At 42.2% G+C, this 24,863-nt stretch overlaps 1 protein-coding gene across 1 annotated transcript; it reads left to right on the top strand.

The window, feature by feature from the left end:
- Positions 1-1,234: 1,234 nt before the first annotated feature.
- Positions 1,235-24,313, top strand: ddost (dolichyl-diphosphooligosaccharide--protein glycosyltransferase subunit (non-catalytic)). Its single transcript, XM_041206093.1, has 11 exons — positions 1,235-1,448; positions 2,245-2,355; positions 5,005-5,091; positions 9,501-9,604; positions 10,042-10,136; positions 11,576-11,669; positions 14,345-14,493; positions 16,365-16,512; positions 20,959-21,079; positions 22,059-22,165; positions 23,436-24,313. The coding sequence occupies exons 1-11, from the start codon at positions 1,277-1,279 to the stop codon at positions 23,583-23,585; spliced, it is 1,338 nt and encodes a 445-aa protein (XP_041062027.1). The 5' UTR covers positions 1,235-1,276; the 3' UTR covers positions 23,586-24,313.
- Positions 24,314-24,863: the final 550 nt, after the last annotated feature.

The following is a 24,863-nucleotide window of genomic DNA, read 5'->3' as shown; positions in this document are numbered from 1 at the left end:
TGGTCCCAACAAAGCGTTCCAGGGCACCTCATCAGTAGTTACCTCCTACCCACCTCTGGACATTACTCTGCTAACCTTCTGCCCTCAGCCAATTTCTTATCTTTACTCAAATTTTGCCCTAACTTTCCAGAGCTTGGTGATTAATTAGTAATTTTCAAGTGGAGCTTTATCAATTGTGTTTTGAAATTTGAAGTGCACAATATCGTAGGGTATGCCATGATTGAATAGTTACTTTCTCAGAACTGGAATTGGTCAGTCAGGATCTTCCTCATCTAAATCCACTTCAACTGTTGATAACTAGTTTGTTGTTGTACAAATAATACTCAAATTTACTCTTAATAACTAAATCATTTTGTTGGAATTGTAGACAATTGAGTTAGTTGTTGCTCCCCTCCCCCCCCCCCCCTGATTCTAGCCTCTTGTACATGCTCCCCCTTTCCTTTGCCCTATTGGTGATCATGCACAGAAATTTTCTTCCTAAATACTTCTGCCTCTTGAACTTCCTTTAAGATACTCCTTTAGACTCTCTGAACAAGCTTATGGTCACTCCAAATAACCCTTTCTTTGGGCTGTACATCCATCCCCCACCCATTTGATTATACCTGATTTTGTTCTTGAATTTCCTTGTTATAAGGTAATTTTGTCACTCCCCTGCCTAGGTTTACACAGTGCTTTGGATGAACAGTGAATATGTTTTTTTGTACCACCTTAGAGAAAAATCAATCCATATACCATCTTGGCCAAACGTGTTGGTGAAACTAATTGGAGTTGTTTACCTTAGTTTTCCCTAGCTAGCAATTGCTAAATGTAAGCATGACGCTAAAAGCCCGATTTTTAAATATAATACTTTTACTACAGTACATCTTGTGATGCAGAAACTTTAGTTTTTAGGATTGTTATAATTTGATATCAGTCCAGAAAAGATGTCAAATTAAACCACAACCCATCCTCTTTGCTTCCTGTTAGGTCTCAATAGGAAGGTTGGGAACCCAAATTCACACGCTGGTTCTCCGGGGACCTCTTTCAGTGTTGCAACAGGCTGTAGTGACAAGTTGGCTGGTGCTGATTGGTTGGTTTTGAGAAGTGGCGGTGGTTGACTTTACAAATTGAAGAATTTTCGCGTTTAAAAAGTGTTGGGACTCGAAACCCAAAAATAAAAAGTAAACTCGATGATAATATTAATAAAAAGCCAGGAGAGCGACGGGCGGGCGGGGGAATTGCAATTGCTAGGGGGCGGTGGGGTGTTTCCGGTTCCGGTCTCTGTGTCCGGCTGGAAATGGCGGTGGGTCGGAGCCAGAGTGGAATGGGGGTGCATCGGGTTTTGGGGACTTGGGTTCTTCTGCTCTTCTCCCTCTTCCCTGTGGCTGAGGGGGCCGGGCGGACGCTGGTGCTTCTGGAGAACATCAACATGAAGGAGACGCACTCCATGTTCTTCAAGAGCCTAACAGGTAGGAGGGTGACTTATTCTCAGTGATGGGTGCACTGTGGTAAAAAGGAGGTGGAATGCAAGATCTTAGAGCGATAGAAAAGGAGCTAAATCCGGGCGAGACGCGCATGCAAACATTCAATATTAATGGGTAGGAAAAGACTAGTTGATCCAGCCAGCCTGCCACACGCCGTGATGGCCAGATCATTATGGCTAAATATTTCCCTTCCCGCCTACTCTCCTAACTTTGCAGCCACGCAATCTCCTGGGAGAAGTGAAAATAAACAAAGGGAAAGGACCCAGAGCTAATATGGGGGGAAACTATTTGCAAAATTCCTCTCTGACTGCCTCAGGGAATTGAGACCAGTCCAGAAAATCAAATGGACCAATTGTTACCTTTTGAAGACACTTTTCTATGTGATCAATGTCTGACCTAGTCAGAAATTAGTCCAGCTCCCTCCTAAATGCATGCAAGAGAGTCAGCACCACCGCATCAGCTAGCAATGTGGGTGATGACTAGATCCCATCAGCGCCAGAGGTCTTTGGAGTCCAGAGAATAGAGGTTAAATGGAATTTATGGGGAGATAATCCAAATGTTGACTGGAATGCTGAGGGGTTGTAATTGTGAGAATTAAGGTAACAAGTGACTTTAAAAGAGTAACCTTCTATTAGCCACTGTACCCTCAGGACAGGGACAATTCATACCAATGCTAGTTTATGCTACTTCTTGCTGTAAGTATAACTTGTGTATCTTTGAATGTTCCTCATTGGTTATTGAAATGCACTAACCCGTGCCTTTGTTTGAAATCTCCAATTAGATCTTGGATTTAACTTGACATTCAAGATTTCGGATGATCCTGGTTTGTCTTTGATTAAGTACGGAGAATTTCTGTATGATCATCTCATCATTTTTTCCCCATCGGTGGAAGGTAAAGATTTCTGTTTCTTCTGCAATAGCTTTCTCACTTGGAAATTGCAATTTTTTTAAAAGGCTTTTCTAGTTTCCCTGTTTAAGGAAAATCACCAGTAGACTGCAATAGCTTGCTTGGAATGCAGTCATCTGTGTAGTGCACCCTACCAGCAAGAGAGTTGGAGGGTTTCTAATGTAATGTAAAATCAACAGGGTTCAGTGTCAGGAAATATATTTCTTTCTCACCGCTTTTCCGCTCTCCTTAAGAGACATTAACTGCTTTTTGATTTCACCAGTTGTTCTCCAATTCCTTGTCCAATTTTCCTTTCTTTAATCAAGGTCATTGAGGCCACTTGTAAATCCAATATTGGTTCAGCCATAGAATTACATAGAACATGCAGCATATTTTCAGGCCATTCAACCTGGCCAATCCACACTGATGTTTATATATTCCATGCTGTTTCCTCCCGTCCTTCCTTTCAGCATTACCCTTCTCCCTCACGTGCTTATCTAGCTTCCCATGAAATGTACCTATGATAATGGCCTCAACCATTTCCTGTGATAATCACCACTTGCTTAGTAAAGGAGTTTCTTTTTCTTGATTTCTTGGTGATTATCTTATATTGATGGCCTCTCGTTTTACACTTCCCGACAAGTGGAAGAACACTCTGTTTAGTCTATCTTTCCTAATGTTAGAGGTCCCTATTAGGTTATCTCTCAGTCGTCTCCTTTCAAAAAAAAGAGACTAAGCCTGTTCATGTTTTTCTCACTGTTTTTGTATGAGCCTTGTCCATCCTTTTTGCACCCTCTCGAGTGCCTCTAATCCTTTTTATATTTGACAACCAGAACTATACACGGTACTCCATTTGTGGTCTAATGTTCAATACAAGTTTAGTGTAAATTTTTAATTCTATCTCTTTAGAAAGAAGCCTTAAATTGCTTTTTGTTATGGCCTTATTAATCTTATTTTCCTTATCAACATATTTACCAAAATAATTAACTGTGCTCAAATTCATTTTGCAATTATTTGCCAATTCTACATGTTTAATATCTCCTTGTAATTTGTTGCAGTTCTCCTCAGTATTGACTAACTCCTCCAAAAGAATTCTTGTCCTTAAATGTATCTTAGGATCTCCTGTAGAGACCGATAACTTTAAAAAATATATTTGAATTCCTTGTGAGCAGTTTAAAGGAATTGTACAAGATTTTAATTTTTAAGACTGTTACTGTAACAAAGAAAGTAAAAGCAACATATGGCTAAACATTACTTGGTAAGCAACTACAAAAAAAAAATCTTTATTAATGTTTTAACACAACTGATAACCCCACGCCACATCTGTATATGTTACAACATGCTCTCCACAGGTTTACAGTCTTCATAGGAAACAGTCCACAGTCATTCCCAACTTCCAGTGAGTCCACGGTTTACCCGCTTCGTCGAATGACAGTCAAAAAGCACTTACCTCCATTTTTTGGAGTATTTCCAAACAAGCAGTAAGGGCCACATCAGTGATTTCTCTCCCTGGCTTTGCTGGAACAAATCTTCCAGAGTCTTTAGAACCAGAAACTATCCTCCCTCTTGCGTTCTGCTTGTTGCATACAAGGGAATTTCAGTCTTCTCTCTGCTGATCACACTAGCTGCAGATTTTTATCTCTGAGACCTCTCTCTGTCCAAAAACTCAGAGGCCAAAAGGCTGTCTACGGTTAACCAAGCTGCTCCTGCCTTTGTTTTCAGGTGTGAACAGTTTTCACCTTACTCTCAGTGAGTCTTAACCCTCGCTGTGCCCCTGGTAACCAGGCCACCCAGGTTTGTTGTCAGGCAGAATTCAAAGCAGAAAACATGACCCTCTTCATTCCTCCATTTTACAATGAACTAAAGATAGAGTCCCAAAACATAATCATCTTATATTCATAAGATGTATTCATAACATTTAGAAATTATGTTTTTGATTCCAAAGTCTAAATCATTAATATTTCACTATTAAATCACTAATTCAGTATTGACCAGAGTTAGATCTGGGACCTTCCCTCAGTTTGTAATGCTTAGTTTGCTATTGAAGGAGTTCGTATATCTTTCTCCTTGGTCTAATTTTTGGCTGAGAGAGTGGAGAATAAGTCCCTCCCAGGCCGAGGAATGACAAAATAACAAATGTCAGCCCATCTGTCTGCTGGAGAGACCTGGGAGCAGGTTTGGCATTTCTCCATCTGTTTCCCAACTGAAAAGCCAATGAAATAAGGAATTTGAATATTGGGAGAAAGCCAAACGAGTGAAATTGCAAAGTACAGAAGCCACTAAAAACAGCTAACAGAAATGGAAGTTACTTTAGTTAGTTTAGTATGTTAATTCAGATTTAATACATTTTTAAGAGGTTGCTTTGCACTGTCATTAGTGTTGTTTGGCTATAAGAAAGGAGAATTATGGAGTGTATATTGTGCTGTATCAGACAGTGAGTGCGAACTTCTAAAAGAGAGCCACATGCTGCAATTGAGACCCTAACATTCTCCCATCGCCACCCGACCCCACCCTCTTTTACCCCCCTCCAGCACCTCAGCTGATGGAGATTAGAGTATTACTTTTCCTGGAATCAATGTCTGCTCTGTTTGGGGGTGTGGAAGAGTGAGAAAGGATATGCAGCTTGGATTAATGGGAATTTGCTTTTCATTTTAGATTTTGGAGGCAACATCAATGTTGACACTATTGCCACGTTCATCGATGGAGGTGGAAATGTATTGGTTGCTGCAAGCTCAGACATTGGTAAAAATATGAAATAATTATTACATTTGAAATGTTGTGACTTTGGTCATGTGAAGAACACATCAAGCATTATTTTGTGCATTTTAATCTTCATAAAGAAAGAACAAACTTGCATCTATTTATAAAGACTATCAATGCCAGGATGTCCCAAAGTGATTGATAGTAAATGAAGTAGTTTAGAAGTGTAGTCATTGTTGTAATGTAGAGAATGTGGCAGCCAATTTGTGCACAGCAGGGTCCCATAAACATTACTGAAATAAATGTCCAGATACTCTATTTTGGTAATGTTGATTGTGGAAAAAATGTTGGGCTAGGCCACCAGTGAACTCTGCTGCTCTTCAGATAATGAGTGCCCTGGAATCTTACACAGCCTCTTAAAGAGGCAGACAGGGCTTCAGTTTTAACATCTCAATGGAAAGAAAATATTTCCAACTATGCAGCTCCCTCCCAATGCTATATTTAAATGTTAACCTAGATTATGTGCTAGAATATCTGGAGTGGGGTTTTAACGCATGAGCCTCTGACACGCTGGGTCGAAACTGATACATTGTACAAAAATTAATGGAGATAGCTATATATTAATTAAAAGTTTGTTGCCCCCTTTGGATCAGAATATTAATTTTGAAAATTTATAAATTGTGATTTCTCAGAATGAATATGTAAATGGATGTTAAAACTTGTTCTCTTAACTGGGAATAAAGCTATAGATGCAAACTATCTTTGTCATTGGCTCTTCCTAGACAGATCTTTCCTCCTGCAGGGAGCATAGTTGTATGGCCATAGTAAAGGAGGAAAATAGATGTTAAACAGATCTTCCATCCTCTTTAGGTTATGGATCTAGTTCCAGGATCTTTGTGTCCCTTTAGAGTAGAAATGCATATAACTCTGCACAGGGGTGATTTGTCTTTCCCTGTGAGCAAATACCCGGCACCACTGCTTTTGGTGGCTTGCTTCACCATCTTCTTTACTGGCCTATTGAAATCAGGACCCAGTAGGGGTGGATTGTTGTTGGACAACAGTAATCTACTGTTTGGACAGCAATTTCTCATTGACCAGGTTCACAGGTTTCATAATTAAAATAGACATAGTGGATTTAGTGTTGCATCTGTTGGAAACCTGGCCCTTTAGTAGCTGGTTGGTATTATTCCTTCAGCTGATCTGTATTTCGTAGATGTGTGTTTTATTTAAGCGCACTTTCCTATGTCAGAGAGTACAATACTTTAAGGTGATGCTAGCTTGGCACCAATAGGAACTGAGTATTTTATTGCTTGTGTTGGCCTCAGGCTCAAAATAAACTTATCTACACTAAAATCTATCTATCTACCTTTGCTTATCGTTTTCAATTAGAGTATCTTCGGGAATGCTTCCAGTTTCCTTTTTGCTTTTCATTTTCCCATATAGTTGCTGTGATTTCAACTTTATCCCTTATTGCCACTGATACTTGTCTGTATTCTATATGCCACCATGACCGTATCACAAACTCTCATTAAACAGTTTGTGCAATTGCTGCCTGTTAAAAACTCATGGTTCATAATTTGTTTTTAAGACTTCAAAGCCACTTAGCCTAAAGAATTCCTAATATCGTGAATGATCCTTGCATTTTTCACCCATGCCTATCAACATCTTCCAAAATTCTATATGTTCTGGAATGGTTCCTGCAGATTGGGAGGTAGCAAATATAACCCCACTATTTAAGAAAGGAGGGAGAGAGAAAATGGGGAACTACAGACTTGTTAGCCTGACATTTGTAGTAGGGAAAATGCTGGAATGTATAACAAAGGATGTCATAATTGGACACTGAAAATAATGGTAGGATTGGGCAGCATCAACGTGGATTTATGAAAGGGAAATCATGATTGACCAGCCTGTTAAAGTATTTTGAGGATGTAACTAGCAGAATAGATAAGTGGGAACCAGTGGATGTGAAATAAAAACAGAAAATTCTGGGAAAAACTCAGCAGGTCTGGCTGCATCTGTGCAGAGAAACGGAGTTCAAGTTTCGAGTCTGTTGACTCTTCAGAGCTGAAGAGAAGTAGGAATGGTAGAAGTGGTCTATTTAGATTTTCAGAAGGCTTTCAATAAGGTTCCACATAGGCTAGTAAACAAAATTAGAGCACGTGAGATGTGGGTAATATACTGGCATTAATTGAGAATTAGTTAACAGACAGAACAAAGGAGGAATAAACATGTCATTCTCAGGTTGGCAGGCTGTGAATGGTGGGGTACCGCAAGGATCAGTGCTTGGGCTCCATCTATTCTCAATACATATCAAAGATTTGGATGTGGGGACCAAATGTAATATTTCCAAGCTTGCTGATGACAAAATTAGGTGGGAGTGTGAGCTTTGAGGAAGATGCAAAGAGGCTTCAAGGGGACTTAGACAAGGCTAAGTGAATGGGCAAAAAACCGCACCTGGATCATTATGTGCAGTTTTGGTCTCCCCACCCAAGGAAGGAAATGCCTCTCATTAAAAGAAGTGCAATAAAGGTTTACCAGACTGATGCCTGGGATGGCAGCATTGTCCCCTGAGGAGAGATTGAGGAGACTGGGCCTGTATTCTCTACAGTTTGGAAGAATGAGAGGTGATCTCATTGAAGCATACAAAATTCTTACAGAGCTCGACAGGGTAGATATGGATAGGATGTTTCCCCTGGCTGGAGGTGGGGTCTCGAACCAGGGGACACAGTCTCAGAATAATTTAGGACCAGATGAGGAGGACTTTCTTTACTCAGATGGTGGTGAATCTTTGAAATTCAGAACCCCAGAGGGCAGTGGAGGCTCAGTTATTGAGCATGTTTAAGACTGAGATCTTGATTTCTAGTTACTAAAGACATCAAGTGATTTGGGAATAGTGCGGGAAAATGATATTGAGGTAAAAGAATACTTGGAAGTGCATGGTAAAATCAGGCAAAGTCAGCAAGGTTTCATCAAGGGGAGGTCATGCCTGACAAATCTGTTAGAATTCTTTGAGGAGGTAACGAGTAGGTTAGACAAAGGAGAGCCAATGGATGTTATCTACTCGGACTTCCAGAAGGCCTTTGACAAGGTGCCGCACAGGAGGCTGCTCAGAAAGATAAGAGCCCATGGTGTTAGAGGCAAGGTACTGGCATGGATAGAAGATTGGCTGTCTGGCAGGAGGCAGAGATTGGGGATAAGGATGTCCTTCTCAGGATGGCGGCCGGTAACTAGTGGAGTTCCGCAGGGGTCAGTGTTGGGACCACAACTTTTCACTTTATACATTAATGATCTAGATGAAGGAACTGAGGACATTCTGGCTAAGTTTGCAGATGATACAAAGATAGATGGAGGGACAAGTAGTATTGAGGAGGCGGGGAGGCTGCAGAAGGATTTGGACAGGTTAGGAGAATGGGCAAAGAAGTGGCAGATGGAATACAACGTGGGGAAATGTGGTAGTGTCCCACTTTGATAGGAAGAATAGAGGCATAGACTATTTTCTAAATGGGGAGAGAATTCAGAAATCTGGAGTGCAAAGGGACATGCGAGTCCTAGTCCAGGATTCTCTTAAGGTTAACTTGCAGGTTGAGTCTGTAGTTAGGAAGGTAAATGCAATGTTGGCATTTATTTTGATAGGATTTGAATATAAAAGCAGGGATGTGTTGCTGAGGCTTTATAAGGCTCTGGTCAGATCACATTTAGAATATTGTGAGCAATTTTGGGCCCTGTATCTCAGGAAGGATGTGCTGGCCCTGGAGAGGGTCCAGAGGAGGTTCACAAGAATGATCCCAGGAATGAAAGGCTTAACATATAAGGAATGTTTGAGTATTCTGGGTCTATACTCGATGGAGTTTAGAAGGATGAGGGGTGCCTGGATAGAGTGGACCTGGGGAAGACGTTTCCATAAGTAGGAGAGACCAGGACCTGAGAGCACAGCCTCAGAGTAAAGGGAAGACCTTTTAGAACAGAGATGAGGAGAAACTTCATTAGCCAGAGAGTGGTGAATCTATGGAATTCATTGCCACAGAAAGCTGTGGAAGCCAGGTTATTGAGTGTATTTAAGACCTAGCTAGCTAGGTTCTTGATTGGTAAGGGGATCATAGGTTACTGGGAGAAGGTGGGAGAATGGGGTTGAGAAACTTATCAGCCATGATTGAATGGTGGAGCAGACTCGATGGGCCGAATGGCCGCCTCCTATTTCCTATTTTAGTAGCGCTGTGCGGAGTTAATTGTGGAGCAAAGCAGTAGATCATTTAGGAGCTGGGCAAGACTAAGTGACATCATTGGATGGAACAGGATAATGTTCGCAAAGGTGGGGAACATTGAATTTTGAGGTGCGAGGGGGCACAATTCTTGCAGGTTCTTGGGGGATTAGGGTAAGGGTGGAGGGTGATGCAGCTAGAATTTTCCAGCATCTATGAAGGTGAATTAATTTTTTGTATGCTTGTTTAAAGGGGACCCTTTACGAGAGCTGGGCAGTGAATGCGGAATCGAATTTGATGAGGAGAAAACTTCTGTTATTGACCATCATAACTATGATGTTTCTGATCCTGGCCAGGTAAGGGCATTGGGGAAGGAAGTCATGCTTCATCTAATAGTAATGTATTCCTCACAAGGCAACCTGATTAATGGTTAGAAAGATCTTTGCAAAGTTCTTGTTTCTTCTCTTTCTCCCCCCCACCCCCCAAAAAAAACCTGGAGCCATAGATTTTAGACATTTTTACTTTTATATGTAATGAATTTTACTTCTGTTAAAGTGAGAAATGCTAGTGCTGAGAAATGGAACACATTTCCAATTTTGCAACCTAATATAAGCATCAAACACTTTGGTCGGTTATAGAACATATATTAAAATTTGTTAGCATTTATTAAATATATTTGTAAAGCAATCGTGAATTGTGCCACAAAGGGACTTCAAAAAGAACTGTTAAGTGTTTTAAAAGATTGATTCAAAAGAAAGAAAAGTTGACTATAAATACCTCCTTGCTTCCAAAGCACACACTGATCATCGCTGATAACGAACAACTGCTGAAGGCTCCCACTGTTGTGGGGAAACAACCAAAGAATCCCCTTTTATTTCAGGGAGTTGGGTAAGTGGGTAAGGTATTTCTTGTTCTTATACTCTGTACAGTAAACTTGTAGCAGAACAAAATCATCAATTGGTCGCAAACTTGACCATGAAACGCTGCTCAGTTGTGGCTTGCAGTCTGTGGCCTTTAGAGTATCTTTCACTCCAATCTGAGTTTGGCAATTTAAGTAAACTTGAGTGAGAAACAAGCTAGTTTCATTGCCCGATAACTGCAAGAACTAGCAGTGCGATGTCTTTGATATTGTGCACAGTATTGATATTTGCATTTTGTTCCCTAAAGCATGCATGTTCTTTACTTCTAGTAGTTTTGTTTTTCATTAAATTTTGAAACTGCTGAGTTTCTGTGGAGTGCAAATTGTTTTGCAGTGACAGATGTTGGTTGAGATTTTCTGATAAGGTCTTGTTGGTATTTGGATGAATATAAGAATAAGTAGTGATGAAGAAAAAGGTTTAAATTACAGCAACTTTAGTTGGATATAACAAGGAGAAAGGAGGTTGGCAGCATTCAGGGGGATTTATTCTAATCAACTGCAGTAAATACTATACAGTTAGTGTAGATGGTTTTGACGTTAGACATGTTGGAACTTGGGAGCGTGAGAGTAAGGATTGTCCATGAGCAAAGATGGAAAAGGAAGTGATTTGACCACCAAAAATTATTTAGTCACGTGAAATGTAGCCAGAAGGCTCATCAAATGATAGAGCACGTCTGAGGGTGTTTAAGTGTGAGTTGAAACAAGTTGCTGAGTATCCTTCTATACTCAAGTCTTGAAGCCATACTAATGAAGGCAACTGATCAAGAGTGGAATATTTTATATATGGCCTGTGGAAAAAATTAGTTTGATAGAATGATTTTTTAAAAATTCGATACTACTTTATATACAATAGCAGCTGTGGGCTGAATGGCTATTGAGCTTTTAATGCAGCAAAAATTCCCAGGTGCTTAGCAGTTGATGATCAGACTGGAGAAGGAGAGAAATCAAGGGACATTTCAAAAGACATAGAGGAGCTAGATATTGAGGAAACTTTAAGGGGAGGAGATGTAGCAAAGCAGTATGGGGAATTTAAGGATCTTTGCAGAGCGTGGAGGAGAGATAACTGAAGGGTCTGCCAGTAGTGATAAAGTAAGTAGGAGAACATGTAGTAGGTCAGAGGCAAAAGAATGGAGGTTGTGAGCATGGTGTTGGAGGAAATATAGTACAGGAACCAACTAAGTAACCAAGTAAGTACACCAAAGGAGGGGGATGATGCTGTGCTGAGAGCTCAAGAAACTAGCTTGAATGCTGACGTTAACATGTATGTGTATTCACGTCATATTTCAACAAATTATGAAAGATTTTCTGTGCAGACCAACTTTTTATTTCACTTAAAAACTGCAACTTAGTTGGTTTATCTTGAGTCCATCAACCCAAACCCCAATGTTTCTTTTTGTTTTCTTTCTAGTATGGTGGCAGATCCTGATAACCCCCTCGTACTGGATATTCTGACTGGATCCTCCAGCTCTTACTCCTTCTTCCCAGATAAGCCTATCACACAGGTAACTCTCGTGTGTAATCTCCAGGTTGTGGAATAGTCCTCTTTCTCTCCTGGTGAACTCATGCTGGAGTCTGGTCCTACAGGCAGTCTCTGGTGACCATTTATCATTCATGAACCTTATAATGTGGATATTAGTAAGTTATTTGACTATGGAAACCAGCCAAGTTCATTCCTCGCATTACCTGATAAGTAACAGTTTGGATATTTAAACAAAAAGGATCACGTGATAAAGGCCAGAAAGCTAGGAATTCTGCAGCAAGTAACTCTCCTCCTGACCCCCAAAGCCTGTTTAGTATCTACAAGGCAGGAGTGTGGTGGAATACTTTCCACTTGACGGGATGAGTGCAGCTCCAACAACACTCAAGAAGCTTGACACCATCCAGGACAAAGCAGCTCACTTGATTGGCACCCCCTCCACCACCGATGCACAGTGGCAGCAGTGTGTACCATCTACAAGATGCTACAGGAACTCACCATGCTCCTTGGACAGCACCTTCCAAACCCACGACCGCTACCATCTAGAACAGGCTTGTCCAACCATTTTGCATGGGGGGGCCACATTTGCATATTTTTCTCAATCAAGGGGCCGATGAGAAAATTTCAGAAAGACAAGGTTTGGCACAACAACAAACTGAATTTCAAAAAAAAAGTTGTTTTAAGGAAAGAAGCAATTGATGAGCAAAAGTACAGCAATGTCATAGCAATAAATTGTTAATTTAAAAAAAGTGTAATCAGTGAAAATGACCAGTGTGTGAGAGGGTCAGTGTGTGTGTCAGGCTCACTCCCAGTCCCAAAGGTGCTCACTCGCTCACCCTCACCTGCTGTGAGTGGGTGCGTGTGTATGTGTTAATGTGTGGTGGTGAGAGTGAGTGAGAAACCTGGGCGCAAGTGTACAAGTGAAACTGGGTGCAACGTAGACTCACTTAACCCCCCCAAACGCTCAGTCTCTTGCACTCACCCCCACACTCTGTCACTCGCACTCCTCTCCCGCCCCCAACACAGTCACTCAGTCTTTCACACTCCCCCCAACACACATACACACAGTCATTCACTCGTAATCCCCCACACATACTCGGATACGCTCCCTCACCCCCCCCCCCCCCCCCCCCCCCCCCCCCCCCACACTCACTCTCCCTCCTCCTGACCCCCCACACACACTCAGACATGTGCTGTCATTCCCCCAAGCACTCAGACACGCTCTCTCACTCCCCCCACACTTACCCTCTCAGGCATGCTCTCTCAACCACCACCCCCCCCCCCCCAAACACACACACACACACACACACACACACACACACACACACACACACACACACACTCTCTCTCTCTCACTCCCACACTCACCATGGCACCGTCTCCTTCCAGTGCCGCCAAAACTTTGCCTTCTGTGGGCCCGGTATACCTGGCTCTCTGGGCTTCAGCTCCACCATTGCTTGGCTCCAGAGGCACCAGCCCAACTATACCTTCGTTTCCCTCGACCTGGCAGCCCTCAGCATACTCACCACGCCAGTGTTCGCTGCTGTTCCAATCAAAAACTGTTTTTGTCCCTCATTTGCTCACTAGTGAGCCTATCAGCAGCAAACGCGGGGAGAAATGGCCTGTGATTGGAGGAGCAGCTCCATACAGAATCTTCCATTGAAACTGACCTGTTTGACTGGAATTTTGAAAACTGACTCAAGGGGCTTTGTGGGCCATATACTTTGGACAATCCTGATCCAGAACAAGGGCAGCAAACACATGGAAACACCACCATCTGGAAGTTCCCCTCCAAGCCACTCACCATCCTGACTTGGAAATGTATTGCCATTCCTTCACTGTCGCTGGGTCAAAATCCTGAAACTCCCTCCCTATCAACACTGTGGATATACCTCATGGGGGTTCAAGAAGGCAGCTCACCACGGCCTTCTCAAGGGCAATTAGGGATGGGCAATAAATGCTGGCATAGCCAGCGACGCCCACATCCCATGAATGAAATTTTAAAAGTACAGTTCTTAAATTCATCCCTTTCCCAGTTCAAGGGCACTGAGGTAAATTGTCACGCCCCACATGCTCCCCTGTCTCCGATCAGCTAACTCAGTACAAACTACAGATTGAATGAGGGTTTCTGATTTAATCTTTTCAGTTCAGTCTTTGTTAATTGATTTAATCAAGAGAACTGCAAGAAAGTTCAGTCCTGTTCCATTTTCATTGTACATTTCCTGCCGTATTGAATTTGCTGCCTGCTGGAGTTGTGTCTATTTTTACATGTACGTGTTTTCACCACTGGGTTAATTTCACAACTACATGCTTGTTGTTGAGCTTGAAGAGTGAAAGCGATGAGCATGCTTTGTGCAACATGTTCTGTTGTGTAGAAACTGGGTACTTGAGGGATACATCTTAAGAGTACATACTGGATACTCTGATGCATATTGGGCACTCCTTTATGTATATTGCATGTACTATTGGGCATATACTGGGTGCTCTAAGCATGCACATGGCCAAACTGCTTTCCATTGGAGTCCTTGTTCAATTAAAACACGTGTGTTGGAGCTGAACATGCTCAAATATTACTGCACGGAATGCATGACAGCCAATAATTCATCTGTAATAACCGATAGCTAAATGTGTATGTATAATAGAAAGGGAAAAGACAACCAGTTTTGTGACAAAGATCTATATTTTTCCACATTGTGCTAGTATCCTCATGGTGTGGGAAAGAACACCTTGCTGATTGCTGGACTCCAGGCCCGGAACAATGCTCGTGTAGTCTTCAGTGGCTCTATTGATTTCTTCAGTGATGCCTTCTTCAACTCTCCTGTACAGAAAGCTACTCCAGGAGCTGAGAGGTAAGATGAGGTGCCCAAAGTTACATTGCAAGGTATAAGATTTTTCATCAGTAACTTACACTCCTACCAATTCATTGTCATTACATTTCAGAAAGAAAACTTATCATTTAAAAAATAAATTATTCTTGGGAGTGTGGGAAATCCAGGCAAGGTCGCATTTATTGTCCCCAAGAAGGTGGTGGTGGCCCTGCTTCTTGAACCATTGCAGTTTTTGTACTCTCTCAATGGTGTTAGGTAGGGAATACCAGGATTCTGATTCATTGCCAATGAAGCAATGATAATTTATGTCCAGTTTGGATGGACACTTGGGAGATGATGGTATGCTAACAGCATTGCTGTTCTTCTCTTGGTGGTAGTTGTCACAGATGAGGGAGGTGCAGCTGAAGTATGCTTGAATAGGTACTGCATTGGATCCTATAGATAGTACACACTGCAGCTACTGGAGGTGGGATTGGATATTGAGCCTGGTGGTAAGGACAGCAATCAAGTGAACTGGTGTGCCTTGGACGGTGCTAAGCTTGTTTCAAATTGTGGCTGTACCAAACCAGGCACATGGTGTGTATTTCATCACATTCTTGACTTAAGCGTTGTGGATAAGGAGGTTCTGAGGGGTCAAGAGTTGTGAGCTGCTAGTTGCAGAGTACCAAGCCTCCTGCAATGTTGGTGTGGCTGGTCCATTTCAGCTTTTGGTCAGTCATGAACCCTAGGATGTTGATGAGGGACCCACTGATGGTGTCATTAATGGTAATGGAGAGCTGGCTAGGAGTTCTGATGAATGGGCATTACCTGATGCTTGTTGGGCCAACTCTGGATTTCATGAGCTTTAACTGGAGGAATTAGAGGTCAAACATTGTCTTAGTTTTAAAATTCTCAACCTTGTTTTCAAATCCCTCTATGGCCTCTCCCTTTCCTATCTCTCCTGTACTCTGCACTTCACAAGAGCCGTCTAATTCTGGTCTCTTGTGCATCCCTGATTTTAACCGCAGCATCATTGGTGACCGTCGGTTGCCTAGGCCCCAAGCTTTGGAATAATCTCCCTAAAGCTGTCCACCTCTCTACTTTGCTTCCCTCCTTGAAGACACTCCTTAAAATCTATCTCTTTGACCAAACTTTTGGTCATCTGACCTGATATCTCCTTGCGTGGATCAGTGACATACTATAATTCTCCTGTGCAGCACCTTGGGGTGTTTTATTATGTTAAAGGTGCTGTAAAAAATAAGATCTGGTTGTGGAAATGTGATTTTTTTTTTAACAATATATTGTGGCTAGGTAAGCAAATTTTGCAAAAGGAAACTACTCAATCAATAACAATGAATATTTTTCAGAATAAGATTGTGGAAATTGTGCAGTTGACTTCTTAATCTGTTTTGACCTCAGCATGGTTTTTAATCTCATTTCAGACTGCAGCAGATTTTGCATTGCAATAAAACTTCTTCCTTCTGCTGGCTGGTCAATATCCAGATACTACTTCAATTCAGCAAAAGCGTGAATGTGGGAATGTGAAATTTTTTAAAAAGTAACATCTTTGAACCCAAAAATTTATTTGAACAGAAGCAGTTGCGCATCTGGGGTGCTGAATGATCAGTCTGATGGCACATTGTCACTCAACACCAATAAGTAGCCATTATGGGCATATCTCTGAAGTTGTGGAGCTGAGATTGAGAATCGGAAATGTAAAGTTTTATAGTTGTAACATTGCTAGATCCAAAGGGGGATAGTCGATCATAATTACAGAGCATAAAATTTGGACCAAGGTGTGCAGGTCACTGCAATAAACATTCCAGAATTCCTCCCATTCTGATATGTGAATTTGATATTGGTGTAAGATTATGTTAGAGTTTGATGTAATATGAACTTTTTCTTGAATTTAGATTCTCAAAAACTGGGAACTATGAGTTGGCAGTGGCACTATCCCGCTGGGTATTCAAAGAGGAAGGAGTTCTCCGTGTTGGAAAGGTGTCTCATCACCCTGTTGGAGAAATCAAACCGCCAAATGCCTATACCATAACTGACCTGGTGGTAAGTACAAATGAAACTCATACTAATTGTTAGAATTTTTCAGTGGATATTTTAGGAGATATTTTAAATTAAATAATTATGCAGTGGGGACTTTTAGCAGCTGAAGAGGCTTAAAGAGGAGCAAAGGCATAGTGGTATTGTCGCTGGACAAGTAATCCAGAGACCCAGGGTAATGCTCTGGGGACCCGGCTTCGAATCCCACCACGGCATATGGTGGAATTTGAATTAAATAAAAACCTGGAATTAAAAGTCTAACGTCGATTGTTGTAAAAACTCATCTGGTTCACTAATATCCTTTAGGGAAGGAAATCTGTCATCCTTATCTGGCCTGGCCTACACATGACTCATGGTTGACTCTTAAATGCCCTCTGAAATGGCCTAGCAAGCCACTCTGTTGTAACAAACCGCTACAAAGTCACAGAAAAAGACTGAAACCGGATGGATCACCCTGCATTGACCTAGGCACAGCAACGGCAATCTCAGCCATGTCGACTCTGCAAAGTCCTCCTTGCTAACATCTGGGGGTTAGTGCCAAAATTGGGAGAGCTGTCTCACAGACTAGTCAAGCAACAGCCTGACATAGTCACTCTCACAGAATCACACCTTACAGATAATGTCCTAGACAACTCCTCCACCACCATCACCACCACCATCTCTGGGTATGTCCTGTCCCATCGGCAGGACAGGCCCAGCAGAGGTGGTGGTACAGTGGTATACAGTCGGGAGGGAGCTGCCCTGAGAGTCCTCAACATCGACTCTGGACCCCATGAACTCTCGTGGCATGAGGTCAAATATGGGCAAGGAAACCTGCCGATTACCATGTACTGCCCTCCCTCAGCTAATGAATCAGTGCTCCTCAATTTTGAACACCACTTGGAGGAAACACTGAGGGTGGCAAGGCTGCAGAATGTACTCTGGGTGGGGGACTACAATGTCTATTACCTAGTGGCTCAATTGAACCACTACTGACAAGCTGGCTGAGTCCTAAATGACATCGCTGCTAGACTGGGTCTGCAGTAGATGGTGAGGGAATCAACAAGAGGGAAAAACATACTTGATCTCATCCTCACCAACCTGCCTGTCACAGATGCATCTGTCCGTGACAGTATCGGTAAGAGTGGTCACCGCACAGTCGTTGTGGAGACGAACTCCCACCTTCACATTGAGGATACCCTCCATCGTGTTGTGTGGCACAACCACTGTGCTAAATGGGATTGATTTCGAACAGATCTAACAACTCGAGACTGGGCATTCATGAGGCACTGTGGGCCATCAGCAGCATCAGAATTGTAATCGAACACAATCTGTAACCTTGTGGTCCGGTATATTCCCCACTCTACCATTACCATTAAGCCAGGGGATCAACCCTGGTTCAATGAAGAGTGCAGGAGGGCATGCTAGGAGCAACATCAGGCGTACCTAAAAATGAGGTGTCAACCTTGAGAAGCTATAATACAGTACTACTTGTGTGCCAAACAGCATAAGCAGCAAGTGATAGAGCTAAGCGATCCCACAATCAATGGACCAGATCTAAGCTCGGCAGTCCAGCACATCTAGTCGTGAATGGTGGTGGACAATTAAACAATTCACTGGAGGAGGAGGAGGCTCCACAAATATCCCCATCTTCAGTGATGGAGGAACTGAGCACATCAGTGCAAATCTTAAGGCTGAAGCATTTGCTACGATCTTCAGCCAGAGGTGTCTAGTGGATGATCCATCTCAGCTTCCTCCAGAGGCCCCCAGCATCACGGATGCCAGTCTTCAACCATTTAGATTCATTCCATGATATCAAGAAACAGCTGAAAGCACTGATATGGCAAAGGCTATGGGCCCTGACAATATTCCAGCAAGAGTACTGAAGACTTGTGCTCCAGAACTTGCTGCGCCCGTAGCCAAGCTGTTCCAGTACAGCTACAAGATTGACATCGAACTGACTATTTGGAAAATTGCCCAGGTATATCATGTACACAAAATGCAGGACAAATCCAACCCGGCCAATTACCACCCTATCAGTCCATTTTCGATCAGCAGTAAAGTAATGGAAGGGGTCATCAACAGTGCTATCAAGCAACATTTGCTTAGCAACAACCTGCTCACCGATGCCCAGTTTGGGTTCCGCCAGGGCCACTCATCAGCTCCTGATCTCATTACAAACTTGGTTCAAACATGGACAAAAGGTCTGAACTCCTGAGGTGAGGTGAGAGTGACTGCCCTTGACATTAAGGCTGCATTTGACTAAGTGTGGAATCAAGGAGCCCTAGCAAAACTGGAGTCAATGGGAATCGGGGAAAACTCTCCACTGGTTGGAGTCATACCTAGCACAAAGGAGGATGGTTGTGGTTGTTGGTCAGTCATCTCAGCTCCAGGACATCACTGTAGGAGTCCTTCAGGATAGTGTCCTTTGCCCAACCATCTTCAGCTGCTTCATCAATGACCTTCCTTCCATCATAAGGTCAGAAGTGGGGATGTTCGCTGATGATTGCACAATGTTCAGCGCCATTCGCTACTCCTCAGATACTGAAGCAGTCCATGTCCAAATGCAGCAAGACCTGAACAATATCCAGGCTTGGGCTGACAAGTGGCAAGTAACACTCGTGCTACTCAAGTGTCAGGCAATGGCCATCTCCAACTAGAGATAATCCAGTCATCACCCCTTGATGTTCAATGGCATTACCATCACTGAATCTCTCGCTATCACCATCCTAAGGGTTACTATTGACCAGAAACTTAACTGGCTTAGCCCTATAAATACTGTGGCTACAAGAGCAGGTCAGAGGCTAGGGATTGTGTGACTCACCTCCTGACTCGCGAAAGCCTGTCCTCCATCTACAAGGTGCAAGTCAGGAGTGTGATGGAATATTCTTGACTTGCCTGGATGAGTGCAGCTCCCACAACACTCAAGAAGCTTGACACCATCCAGGACAAAGCAGCCCGCTTGATTGGCACCCCATCCACAAACCTCCACTTCCTCCATCTCTGATGCACAGTAGCAGCAGTGTACTGCAGGAATTCACCAAGGCTCCTTCGACAGCACCTTCCAAACCCACGACCACTACCATCTAGAAGGACAGGACAAGGGGCAGCAGATTAATGGGAACACCACCACCTGGAAGTTCTCCTCCAAGTCACACCGTCCTGACTTGGAAATATATTGCCGTTCCTTCACTGTCGCTGAGTCAAAATCCTGGAACTCCCTTCTTAACAGCACTATGGGTGTACCTACACAACTTCGACTGCAGCGGTTCAAGAAGGCAGCTCACCACCACCTTCTCAAGGGCAACTAGGGGTGGGTGATAAATGCTGGCCCAGCCAGCGAAGCCCACATCCCAAGAATGAATTTTTTTTTAAAAAGTGGGAATTCTGCTATCAAATGGGAATTGGAAAGAGTTCGGGGACGTGATGGTTGCAAGTGCAATTGAAGAATTAAGCTTTCTGAAAGCAATTGAAAGTAAGGAGAGATGTAGCAAGGCAGAGAAGTTTAGAGGGAAAATTTTTGAGAGCAGGGTATTATGGCTGAATGCCTTGCCTCCTCTGGTGGGGAGTTTGCACACTAGAGGAGGCTCAAATAAGCAGAGAAGGTGACATGTTGACTAAAGGATGTGCAGAGATAGAGTAAGTAAGGCCATGAAATGATTGTGTACACAGCTTTTCAAGTCAGCCTGCGCTTGCTTCTCTCATTGTGGACATAAGGACCCTTACTTGAAAATTTACTTTTTGTTGTGAGGAAACCTGACAATTCAGTACTGTTGTAAATTTAAATGCAAGTGGAGTGATTAAAAACTGGGCGCAGGTCTTTCAATCTCTGTTTATCTGCCCCCCCCCTTTCACAACACTCAGTCACTTAAAGGGTCAGTGGATAATAATTGGGAATGGGGGGTGGGGTGTGTGGGGGGTAGTTGGGGATATTATGACCATATTTGCTTTTTGCTCGTTTTGCCTGTCTCTCTCGTTCCCTTCGTAGATTGAAGAGAGTCATTTTCATGCTAATAGACTTGGATCTTATCTTCTTTGAAAATGAAGCTGCTCTATAACCTTTATTGGCTACAGAGCAACATCATTGCCTCTTGAGAGTTTGGATAAACTCCATTAGTGGAAAATTAAATTGCGTATATTATTAGACACTGTAAGCTAGGTCATTTAGCTTTTTTCAAAATTTCAAATGAGATTTGAATTCCTGGTCAAATAGTGGAGTGAGATGGGGCCCTTTACACTCCATTAAGAAGCAAAACTATACGATGGAATGTAATGGGGAATTATTCTCTCAATCAACTGACTTTTTAGTGACTTTCTGTTTATGTACTTTATTCTTTCATTATTCAAATGTAAGTACCCAAGTCTTGATTCTTTAAGTTCTGATCACAATTCCCTCAATAGCGGACTCTTCTATGATGCTGCGAGGGTTTTAGAGTTGATTTGTGATATTTGTAATGCTCTGTCTTGGTGCAGGAGTACAGCATTGTTATTGAGAAGCTTTCCAATGGGAAATGGGTCCCATTCGATGGAGATGACATTCAGCTGGAGTTTGTTCGAATCGATCCATTTGTTAGAACTTACTTGAAGAGAAATGGTGAGTCAACTCAATATGGCTCCAGTGATGGGAAAACCTTATGACGTTTAGCTGCATTTGGCCTAAAGAGCAGAGTGTGAATATATGAATAGTGTTCTATCTTGCGATGCATATTGAATATCTAATATTTTACCATAATTCTGAAAGTCAGATAATATGTTAGTGCTGTTCTCATAGAGGAAAGGTTATTGCTAAGTGGGAATGGGGAAGGGAGCAGGGGCTTGGCTCTTGAGAGAAATATGCTGTTCAAACTGCCGGTATAAAGTACTGAATTAGTTTCCACGAGTGTAGGCTCCATTGCCTCAAACACAAAATCCTGGCATCTAAGACCTTTGTCAGACTTGCTTAGAATGTGACAGAAATAGACTGTGGGTTACCTCTCCCCAAAATACACATCCAGTTTAAACAAGTTTATGGCACTTCTGGAATTTGATTAAGTAGATCTAGTGGGAGAAGGGATATCATGAATTACCTAGAGGATGCCAGTGACAAAAGTTCAAGAATCATAACCTCAGGACAAACAATGAAGATGATTGAAAGGTGATTATAAGCAGGATTTATCCAAACAATGGGGGAAAGCATTGTATAAGAAGTAACAGGTTTTAATTTTGGTTTAGTACTCATGTTGAGAGATATTAGTGTTGGGAAATGGAACTATTCCCATTTAGGGTACCTGTGTCAACATCAGATTGCCAAACTCAATTCACAGAGGTCTCTTTCCGATGGGAAACTTTTATCCCATCAACCTAGACTAGGTGAAAGAACGCAAGGACAGAGACACAGGAAATGCAGTGCTGGGAGTCAGCACCTGCCATGTTTCTCTCCTTTTTGTTTGCCTGCCAACTTCTGTTTATCTTAGTTCTGTATCTCTTATCTATACAGCTTGAGAATGGATTTCATAGTAATGGATGTAGAGTTTATCTTTGCAGCTCATCAAGAGTGGAAAATATTCTGAAATCTATATGTCTTGTTTTCCCAGATGGTAAATACAGCGTGCAGTTCAAACTGCCTGACGTTTATGGTGTGTTCCAGTTTAAAGTAGATTACAACAGGCTTGGATACACACACCTATACTCTTCCACCCAGGTATGCATCAGGCTAAACATTTGAGCAGCAACGTTGCTTGACATTTAACTGACTTCATTGTGTACTAGATGTGTAAAAGGCGTGCAAAGATCGAAAATATTCATCTGACGTCACTCCTCATGGCATACGGAAATTGCTGGGGAAGACTATTGGGTCTTTGTTAAACAAAATCATTTCCCATTCATTACTCTATTCTGTTTAAGTTGGAAAAGGTTTCCCTCATTATTATTGAACACTTGAGTGTGATTTCTGCTGCTTGTGCAACTGCTAATCGTTCCTTTGAGAGGCAGCCTTCACTTACAACAGGGGAAATGACCTAGGGGAATGACACTGAATTAGGAGGGACAGATGGGAGTAGGAAGCACAAAGGGACATAAACAGATTGAATTCCATTTGATTTTCCCACTCAATGTGGACAATTGTGAGGTCATCCATCTTGGACTTAAGAGAGAAACTGTGGTATTTTCTAAACGACGAGAAACTAGAACTGCAGAGGAGCAAAGAGATTTAAGAGTGCGGCTACACACATTAAAAGCTGGAAGACAGGAACATAAGCAGTCACAAAAGGCTAATGGAATGTTGGTCTTAATCTCAAGAGGGCTGAAATAGAATGTAGAGAGCAGAGCAGAGTACAAAGAGAATGTTTGTAATGCTTCAGTTATATAGGAGCCTTGATCAGACTCCATCTTGAGTATTAGGTTGAGTTTTGGGCATCATTTCTCCAGGACATATTTACCTAGGCTTTATGAAATTGTATATTTTGATGGCATGGTGCTTGTGGAAAAATAAATTTATGCACCTATGGTTCTTGGGAGCAGTGTGAGTCAAGGGATTGAAGCATTTGTTTGGTTTTGGGAAGGGTCTGTATACTTGTGTGGCTTGCAGAATGGCAGGTTACACTAAGTGAATCACCAAGAAAAGGCCAGAATAGATTTTTACATTTCCAGGCAACATCAATTGTTCTGATGAGCATCTGCTTCACATTCGCTTTAGCCACATGTTTTTGTGGGAAGGGCTGCATTTCACTGTGGGGAATGTCTCTTTTTTTGGGTTATTCCTCCACATTCAGCCATTTTGATGCCCTTCTGGCCGCAGGTTCTCCAGCAGTCATCTGTAGTGGAAGGGTGGACAACGTGGAACTTGTGTGGGGTCTTGTATTTGTAACCTATGATTGAGTTGTCAGATATTTTTTCACAGGACAGTTTAGAAGTGAGTAGAATAACTTTTTTTTTACCTTAAGTCTAACCAGATCTGTTTCTTTTTGTCCAAGGTGTCTGTTCGACCCCTTCAGCACACTCAGTACGAACGCTTCATCCCCTCTGCCTACCCATACTACGCCAGTACCTTCTCCATGATGGTTGGACTCTTCTTGTTCTCGGTGGTCTTCTTGCACATGAAAGAGAAAGAGAAGGCAGAGTGAACTGGGATTGCAGTGTGCTACGTTCTTGGCATCGGCAATGCTGAGAGTTTAAGTTGGTTTAAATTGGTGATAGATGGGTGCAAGTCCTAGCCTTTTGTATTGGTCATGGAAATTTCTTGGACCCCAGACTATGTAGGATGCAACAAAACTTCAAATCCCAATTATTTTTGATCTCTCCGTTGATCAGAGGTTAGCCATGAACTGCAGGTTACTGAAAGTGGGTGTATAAATTCTCCTGGTGCTAATTGTTGAATCCATGTATTCTTATTTTGCTGTGGGAGATGATATACTTTTGTGAAAAGAATTTATAAAAGTTGGCTGAAAACCAGGTGTTCATCTTTCACTCTGAGGATAAAGTTCATTGTTTCCATGGCTGGGACAGATGATTGGAAATTATTAGACTTCTTGATGGTTCTTCACTAGGTAAAGTGACAGCTGCATAAACACAAGAACAAGAAAAACTGGAAGTTTTTGCATTCGTCTATCACCAGTTCAAATCAAGATTATGTAAGAGTTAACCACTTGGACTCTCTTCAAAGGGATCTAACCCTTTGGCCAATAAGAGTTTAAAATGAACTGGGAGAAATTTATTTTCATTGATCTATTGACACTTGTTTAATTTATAATGTCTCCCTCCAGTTTTCCCGATCTCGGCACCCACAATGATGTAACTTCTGCTCAAAATTAATTTTCCAGACCATCGGAAATAAAGTTTAACATTCCATGTATTGTGGTTTCCATTTCTTTTAACTCCAGATATGTTCTATGTTCAAGTCCCATTGTATTAATTTTGTCTCACTTGCCATCCATGAGGTGGTGTCTTGATATCCAGCAAAATGACCCAGACTTCCATCGTTACTAAATGTGAAATCAGATGGGCCTATGTTGGAGTGTTTGTTTCTAAGAGATGGTAATTATTTTGTACTCCCTTTTGCTGGAGTGCAGACCTCGTACTTTGCCCTTGTGACAATTTGTCAAATGTCAGCTGGCTATTTTACTACATTGGTGGGAGGAGAATATCATAGCTGCAACCCTTCTCCCCTGGAGCTGCTGACACCAATTTAATACCATACTGCCATTTTGGGTGAGAGCACCAGAGGGGAAATTGACCCTGGAACCTTCTGCCCCTGGTGGCCCAGTACACTGGATTGTTCAAAGTAAGTTATAATAGAAAATGTACATTTTCATGTTGACAAAAGTTTTCAAAATGTCATACAGATGCATGAAAATTGTAACTACAATTAGTTTGTTTGATTTAATCAATGTTAAGGCAGAGTG

This window comes from Carcharodon carcharias, chromosome 15 (assembly GCF_017639515.1).
Source record: "Carcharodon carcharias isolate sCarCar2 chromosome 15, sCarCar2.pri, whole genome shotgun sequence".
NCBI lineage: Eukaryota > Metazoa > Chordata > Chondrichthyes > Lamniformes > Lamnidae > Carcharodon > Carcharodon carcharias.
Note: the sequence above shows the minus strand (reverse complement) of the source record. Positions and strands in the feature narration are given on the sequence as shown.

Excerpts from the sequence above, each read along its gene's own strand:
- ddost (XM_041206093.1), top strand. The coding sequence starts at position 1,277 with ATGGCGGTGGGTCGGAGCCAGAGTGGAATGGGGGTGCATCGGGTTTTG. Across the intron at positions 1,449-2,244 it reads GTTCTTCAAGAGCCTAACAG|ATCTTGGATTTAACTTGACA; the intron begins GTAGGAGGGTGA and ends ATCTCCAATTAG. Across the intron at positions 10,137-11,575 it reads CTTTTATTTCAGGGAGTTGG|TATGGTGGCAGATCCTGATA; the intron begins GTAAGTGGGTAA and ends TTTTCTTTCTAG.